We start from the raw sequence: 8039 nt of genomic DNA on the forward strand, positions 1-8039 counted from the left end.
ACATGTCTGCGCGGAGGCGGGATTTCCCGGCGCCATCTTGCCTGTGGACTTGGAGTCGGCGAAGGGCACCGAGCGGCTGCTGCAGGGGAGCGCGCGGCAGGTGGGGGCGGTTTCGGGCCGCGGTCTCTGCGCGCGTGACGAGCCCGGCGCAGGCGCCGCGAGCGCCTCTCCCCAGCGGGCGGCCGGCCGGCCCCGGGGTCCCTGGGCGGTGCCGTACCGCGGGGGGCTGCTGTGACCCCTTGCCTCGGGCGCGATTCCCATCGGGGCTGCCCAGGCTCCCTCTGCCGCCCGGCCACGGGAGCGGATGCCCCCTGACTGCGCAGCAGCGGGTCTCGCTCCGCTTTGTAGCCGGCCTCGCAGACCCCCCCCCCCCAGCCCTCGTCCGACCCTCGCCAACCCCCCCCTCCCCGGGGCTGGGCAGCCCTGGGTTGGCACCGCCGGCCGAAGGAGACTGGCTGGAAGTGGGGTGACCGGGGACCCAGCTCTGTGTCTGGGGGCGGGTTGCCCTTCCCCGAGCTCTCTCCCGGTCCCTGCCTCACTGGGTCGCTGGAGGCCGAGATCCGTTTGGCTCTTGCTGCCGTGGAAAGGAAACGGGCTCAACGAAGCTGCCCCGAAAGCGTTTGTAGGTGCCTCGTGGAGCTGGGTCTGGATTCTCCTGGCAGCCCAGCCTTGTAGCTGTGCTGTCCCTTTTCCCCGAGAATAACCCACGGTCCAGTGTCGATCAACAGCGCTTTCCGCAAGGTCGGAACTGGGGAGGTGAAATTTCTCCCATTTACATTCGCGTTTGATTTACAGGGACTTGTAGATACCGTCAGTCTCGTGCCGGGGACTGGGAAATGGGCTTCTTGTTGCACCTGGGATGGAATGAGTTGAGAAAGTGGAGTTGTGGGTGCACCTGGCTTTTTGGTGCAGCTAGCGGCAACGCCTGGCCTGGGTGATGATGAAACCTGGAGGAGTGTGGTGCAGCAGAACTGGCTAAGGAGGGCACCTGGAATTGTCCGAGAAGCAGAACCTACCTATTAATATCTTAGTTCCAAATGATCTACAAACTATCCCACATAGTAACTCTGTCTAGGACCTTTTAACAATAGTGACTGTTGGTGTAAGATCCCCTATGAAAGGGAAAGGATGGGAAGAATGATGATCCTGCCTTTTCAAAGCTCTGCTGAGTTGGAGACCCTTATCCTTAGTCTGTAAAGCTACTGTAAATGCATTTTGGGAGCTCACTGAAAGTTAGAGTTCTCCACTGCTGCATACCAAAAACTGGAGAAGGTCCGGGTTTACACCAGAGACATAGATTAGGAACAGAATGATGCATCGGCTGTCTTGATAGAGATGGAATCTGGTGATGAAGTTCTTCTGTTAGTAGCACTAGATGAGAAGAGGCACTTAGTGATAATGGAGTGACTTCATCTGGTGAATCACTAAAATTATGTGACAAGTTTGCATTGGGCTGAACCCTAGTGTAAACACCAAACGTTTGTCCTGGGAAAAACTTAGAATTCCTAGACTAATACTCTACAGTAATATTGAGTTAACTGAAGTTAGTGCAGGATCACTAACCCATGCTTAGACGTGGGCAGGGACCAATAAAATGTGGTGGGATCTTTCAGTAATCTGGTAAACTAATTTGTGGGATTGCTAGTCTGTAAACAGGAGGCATTTAGAACTGAAATAGTAGAGGTTTATCTTGGGTAGGGATTGTGGTGCATTGCTTTTTCAGTGAATCTGTGGCCAAGAATGTCAGTTTTTTCACGAACTCTGAGAAATCTTCATTTTCAAAAATAGGGACAATGGAAATGTACATCTAAAAATTCAACCCAAAGGACTTCAAAAATCATAACCATGTTGCACAGATATCTTGGTTTTCCCTTTCAGACATCTACAAAAACCCTCGGTATTTATCAGAGGGGTAGCCGTGTTAGTCTGTAGCCATAAAAACAACGAGGAGCTAGTCTTTAAGGTGCCACTTGCTGTTTTTGTGGATACAGACTAACACATTTATTTGGGCATAAGCTTTCATGGGTAAAAACCCCACTTCTACAGATCTGAAGTGGGTTTTTTACCCACGAAAGCTTATGCCCAAATAAATGTGTTAGTCTTTAAGGTGCCACTGGACTCCTCGTTGTCCTCATTATTTACTAATTTGTCTTTATTTGCTTTCATATAGCTACCTATATCTTTGCCTTGAATCAGTTGCTTTCTTTTTCCAGATAGAGAAATCCTAAGTGCACTGGATCTACTTGTGTTACGTATATCCAAGGCTCTGTTAAATATAATTAATTAAATTTTCAATAGCTGGCACTGGCAGCCCCAAATGTAAAACTTGCTGAGGCAGCACTCGAAGTAATCATTGCACTAGTCACCTGCTGAACTATCCAGCAGATACACCTGAATGTACACATACTAACTTGTCCTTCATTGCATCTAGGACCAGCAACCATGGCAGGACATGACTCTGGAACACAGCACAAGTTCACTGGTTTTCAGAAATACTTCAATTCCTACACCATAACAGGCAGAAGGAATGTATGTACTAGTTAACTTGCCCTTAACAGTCACACTTCAAGGGTGCTTTATAAGGCATCTAAGTTTAATTTTCTTTTTTCTTTCTAGTATGTAATAGCTACATATGCAAGCATTGCCATGATCATCTTATATTTCAAGCTAAGGCCTAAAAAACAAACTCCAGCAGTGACGGAAAAATAGTGGTAAGTGGCTGGTTTTTTATAGCACCCGAAAGAAATTCAGTCCCTACCCTCCCCTAGCAAGTAGGGGTGATGGCAGATGGGGAGAACATGGAGTGAGAGAGGCTATTAATGTAACCAGGTGATGATCACATGGTTCCCAAGCTTAGGCATGTGCATATCCTGTGGTTTAATTAAAGTTTAAAATTAATTCTTTAAAAATTGAGTCACTTATTGTGGACATTGTGAAAGAGGTAAGTTTTTGAAAGGATTTAAATGAGGTGGAGTGTCAGCAGTCCCGAATGCAATGCATTGCTAAAAGGACCCTGTTGGCTTAAAGACATATTTAAAATTCTTCTCTTACTGCTGACTCCAAGAACGATTGATTAAAATAGGGAATCTTCAATCTAGCTTCACTGGCTAGGCGATGTGCCTCTAGCCCAGGGGTGGCCAGCCTGTCACTCTGGAGCCACATGCTGCTCCTCAGAAGTTAATCTGTGGCCCTTTGTGTAGCCACCGACGCTGGGGCTGGAGCTACAGGTGCCAACTTTCCAATGTGCCGGGGGTGCTCAACCCCGGCTCTGCCACAGGCCCTTCCCCCACTCCACCCCTTCCTGCGCCCTCCCCTGAGCCTGCCGGGCCCTCATTCCTCCTGCATGCCGGAAAACAGCTGATCTGGAGGTGTGTGGAGGGCGGGGGAGGTGCTGATCAGCACCACTGCGGGGGGTGGGGGAGAGGCACAGGGTTGGGGGGAGCGCATGGGGGGCTGCTGATGTATTACTGTGGCTCTTTGGCAATGTACATTGGTAAATTCTGGCTCCTTCTCAGGCTGGCCATGTCTACTCTAGCCATTTCAGCTTAGAGCTTGTAAAAAAAACTAGTTTCACTTTGGTTTAGTCACTCTTACCAGTTCTGCAGTCAGGCTGACTTGCATTAACAAAACTGTAGCATGTTTGGATTGCAAACAAACATTTCTCTGCAGTGTTTTTAAACAGTACTGGAGTAAAAAATTCTCAAGCATTTCTATTGGTCTTGAATTATATAAGTGGTGCTACCAGCCTCACATTAAGGTTGCCTGACACTTCCCATAGAAAGAGCCTGTTTTTAGTTGCTTGTAACTTTGCCATACTGTTTGGGGTGAAATTTTTCATGCTAGGTGTCTGCCTTAAACTTCAGCCAAAATCGTGCAGCAATTTTCTCGAATGAGGTGAAGGGAAAATGTATTTTCCCCAGGGCTTGTTTTGTTTTTTAAATAATTTCTGGCAACCTTTTCTTAGAATAGCGCTTGCACCCCACATGTTTTAGAGCAGTGACTTGAAACTTGGCAGAGAGGTGGCTGTTGTGTCAGGAATGTGCTTTCTGTCATCCCTGTGAAAATGTGCCTTTGGAAAAATTGCAATTTGCACATGCTCAGTAGAGACTTCTTAGACTTCAGCACTAAATTACCCAAAGTCTTTCAGCACTGGGCATGTCCCAGCTTGGAGCTAAGCAGGACTGTCTCCCTGCAATTGCAGCCCTGGGCTGCTGTGGGCCAGGCTGGTTCTGGACACCTGAACTGAGAACAGGGAACCTTTGATCTCAAAGATGCCATTGTCGGGCCCAAGTAGCATGGAGGAAGATGCTGCCTGATTCGAATGCAGAAGGCAAAGTGGGACTAGAGGCTGGTTGGAATGGGAGAGGGGGACCTAGGCAAGAAGATGGGGACAGAATCAGTGGGGCAGGGGAAACTAGGTATGGGGAGAGGGAAGACAGATCTGATGAGCTGGGGTACAGGCAGAGAACCACTACTGGCTGGGCAGACAAACCAAGATGGGAGGTCCAGAGGGGTGAAACTAGGACTTACTGGGCAAGGAGACTGAGACAAAAGACCTGAGGAGTGGGCCTGGTGCTGGCTAGGTGTGGAGACTGGGACCAGGATGAGGAGCCAGCGCACACCCCTCCAGAGCCTTGAAGGGAACCCAAGAATCCTGAGTCTCACCATTCCCCTGCTGTCACCAAATATCTGAAACCCCCTGGCCAAGTCTCATCCCCCTCTAGTGCTGGTCACACAGAGGATGACAACCTCCTACTGCTATCAGTTACTCAGCTGAAGTAGCAGAAGTCCATGCAGTGGTGATGAACCCTGCTGAACCATGTGAGTGTTAATTTGATGCTACATGATGGCATTTCTGTGTTTTTCAGTTTGCTTTTTAAAAAACTTAAGACACTACACTAAAAGAACATTGAAGTTGCAAAAGTCAAGTACTCAAAATTAGGAAATGCCCGAACTAAGGTTGCCTGTACAACCTTAATTTGGCCTCATGTTATGTTACCATTTAATTACATGATATTGTCTTTTCTCCCCCTTAGGACCCCTGCCTCATTCATTGCACAGAATGGATGTTAGTCACTTAACAAAATAGCAGCTCATTAGGTGAGCACTGTTTATTCTTGACCCTGAAAGAGGCAGGGGAAATGTGCATTCTAATGCACAGGCGCAAGTGGGTTGATTTAAGGTCGCACAGGTAACCCTAATTCTGGCATTTCCTAATCTTGAGTGCTTGGCTTGGTAATGCAATGTTTTAACTTAACTCAGAGAGTTATCTGTTTCTCAGCCATAATGAAAGAATTAATTGTCTGATAGCCTTTTAAAAACCCTAAATTTGATATGAACTCTTTAAATGTGCTATGCAGTAATAGGAGTACTTAACTGCTGAATAAAACCATCACTTAACAAATGAACATAGTTTGACTTACTGAGCACATTTATCAAGACAAACTCTTGCATTCATGCAAAGCGCTGTCCAGTCTGCAGTATGGAAAACCTAGTCCTTTAAAGAAAACTATCATGAAAAAGCTAGACTTGAAAACTTTGGCCTTAGTACATACAATCCTTGAAAAGATCTAGATGTAGAAATGGATCTGTGAAGTAGGGTTTAGGGGTATCGTGCTCAGCTGTCCACTGCATGACTGGCATTCTCTGCTCAAGACACATTGCAGGACATTCTTCTTAAAGTTGCTTACCTTAACATGGTTGTGTTTTGTTTTTTTTTGGGGGGGGAAGGGGAGAACTACCTATACCCAAGCTAGTAGCACTGAGCAACATTTGCTTGTTTGAAAGTTATGATATTAATCTAAATCTTTTCTCTCTTTGCAGGTTGCTGGTATGTGTGTTAGTGTTGGACCTCATATTGCAATGGAAACAGGAGTTGATGTACTATTATGCACAATTCAATAAAACAAACCAAACATCATTGTTCAATTATTTAATAGCAAAAATATAAGTTTGTATAAACTGGAGATGCAGTGACTTTTTTTAGCTCTTGAAACTATACTACTTTCCTGGTGGAGGTAAAGTGCTCTTGGACTATCACATTTGTATAAAACATAAGGCTGACTCTTCATAGTTGAGTGAAAGAAGAATAATTAAAACCATCATAAAATGTGTCCTTAACACCAGGAGTAGCTCACTCATGACAGACTGTAAAGGTATTTAATAGAGCTTCAAAGGCTCTCTTGCTGACAAGTGGTGGAAGCAGGTCCTTAAAATTATTTTATGAAAACAAGTTTAGTGTTTGACATACTTTAGCCTTGATAGACTTGACTCTTACCCTGTCAGACAGCTTTCCTCCCTGTGTTAAAGGTGTTCAGAAATTCCAACTTACATAATTCTAGTTTCTCCATGTTTTACTGCCTGCATATATTGTGAGGTCCTGATTACTCTACTTCTCTAGTCACCCAAGGACAAGCTGGCTAGTTCTGACCATATGTAGCTTGCTCTGGCTACTCTCTTCAGAGCTGGTTGCTCAGTTCTTCTTTAAGGCCATTCTCCATTGGATTAGGGCCTCCCTTGTGGGGGTGGGTAGGTAGGTAACTGCCTAACCATGGAAACAGGAGAGCTACAGCAGGTGCTTGGCAGCTCTAAGGATGGCATCCAAAATCAGGAATCTGCCAGGAGCCAAACTAAGGACTGCAACTCCATTTAAGAACTGCCCCTTCAGCATCATCCTGGGGGCTAAAGTAGACCTAGTGCCATTGCTCTCACCTCCAGCATCACTGATTGAGTGGATTGCTTTGTTTCCCCACCTCAGTCTCATATTAGTTGTGATTCATTTTCACTATTGCTAACTCCAAGATTTCCAAAATCATAAGTTAACCAGAAATCTCATGGGAGCATTTTAAAACTCATGGTGTTTTAATCAAACATTTAAGATGTTTGGACTGTTTTGATAATTTAACCTGTAGGGGGAACCTACCTTCCTCTTGATGGATGAGCATTTGAGGGTCAAAATTCAGTTTAAATGGACTCAAAAATGTAAGTCACCTCTCTTCCCCACCTTGGAGGAACATTTACCCTTTCCTAACCTCTGGGATGGGGGATGCTACCTTTCTCCATTTTCCCATTCACTATCTTCTCTCTCTACAATACTCAAACTCGATCTCCTAGGCCAAATTCATCTCCCATTTCCCTTCACTGCCATGCTCTGGCTGTACGTTCTTGGCTGCCTCATTAGTTCTCTCCTGTCCTTATCCTTTCCTCCCATGTTACCTCTACTCTTTCATGTTCCCCAGCCCTGCCCGTTGCTGCATTGTCATCAGGAGGGAATGAACCTGTGACACTGGTGCGAAATACCTGAGCCTCTTGCCTGAGCTAAGACTCAGTGGTTCAGAAATCTGCAAGTGTTATGTCCTCAGCCACCATTAGAGGGAGACAGAGCACCACAATTACAACTGCAAGGACTATCCCACCTTCAAATGTTTAACAAACCAAATTATAAAGATTTATGGCCTTGCTGCTGTAAATACATAAATTATGCATAAGGCTTTTTCCAGCTAGGATAAAGGTGTAAAACTGAAATTTTTAGGCAAAGCTGCTTTTAAGATAAGTGAATAAAAAAAAAGTAAAAATTTTCAAAAAGTGAAAAGATGTTTCTCAACCATAATGAGAAAATGAATTATCTGACCACAACCCACCCCCCCAAAATTTACCTGGAACACAGGATTAAGGAAAAAGAATCAGGACAAGTGTTTTGCAAAAGTCGGGTGGGAAGGTAGCAGGGCTCATAGAATGGAAACTGGTTTCTATTCTTAATTATGAAGCAATTACAACTCCACAATGTGTGAATTCTAGAAATAATGGTAATGAGCCAAAATTTTGCCACCAAAACTCACATAGCTCACCTGTTGTGTGTGGAAGAGGTGTCACTTTTGGGGGGTGGGGGGAAGTAGGGGGGAGTCTCCTCTGCAGCATGCTCCTTGTCTGTTCCTTTTCAAGATCTCCTAGTATTTTATAAAATGAGGGTAAAAAAAAATATATTGGTAGAAAAACAAAATGGAAGAGTCTGGATATGGTAGTAGGGGAGGGGATTGGGG

At 45.5% G+C, this 8039-nt stretch overlaps 1 protein-coding gene across 3 annotated transcripts; it reads left to right on the plus strand.

The window, feature by feature from the left end:
* Positions 1-21: 21 nt before the first annotated feature.
* ATP5MK (ATP synthase membrane subunit k) lies at positions 22-5920 on the plus strand. 3 transcript variants are annotated; one of them, XM_077823243.1, is made up of 4 exons: positions 22-100; positions 2432-2529; positions 2617-2711; positions 5824-5920. In XM_077823243.1, the coding sequence occupies exons 2-3, from the start codon at positions 2443-2445 to the stop codon at positions 2707-2709; spliced, it is 180 nt and encodes a 59-aa protein (XP_077679369.1). In that variant the 5' UTR covers positions 22-100; positions 2432-2442; the 3' UTR covers positions 2710-2711; positions 5824-5920. The 3 variants fall into 3 exon arrangements, with proteins under 3 accessions (XP_077679369.1, XP_077679371.1, XP_077679370.1); XM_077823245.1 differs by lacking the exon at positions 22-100 and adding an exon at positions 452-756; XM_077823244.1 differs by lacking the exon at positions 22-100 and adding an exon at positions 452-741.
* Positions 5921-8039: the final 2119 nt, after the last annotated feature.

Source organism: Eretmochelys imbricata, chromosome 7 (assembly GCF_965152235.1).
Source record: "Eretmochelys imbricata isolate rEreImb1 chromosome 7, rEreImb1.hap1, whole genome shotgun sequence".
NCBI classification, from domain to species: domain Eukaryota; kingdom Metazoa; phylum Chordata; order Testudines; family Cheloniidae; genus Eretmochelys; species Eretmochelys imbricata.

Coding starts and splice junctions, on each gene's coding strand:
- ATP5MK (XM_077823243.1), top strand. CDS start 2,443: ATGGCAGGACATGACTCTGGAACACAGCACAAGTTCACTGGTTTTCAG. Junction 2,530..2,616: donor CCATAACAGGCAGAAGGAAT/GTATGTACTAGT, acceptor TTTTCTTTCTAG/TATGTAATAGCTACATATGC.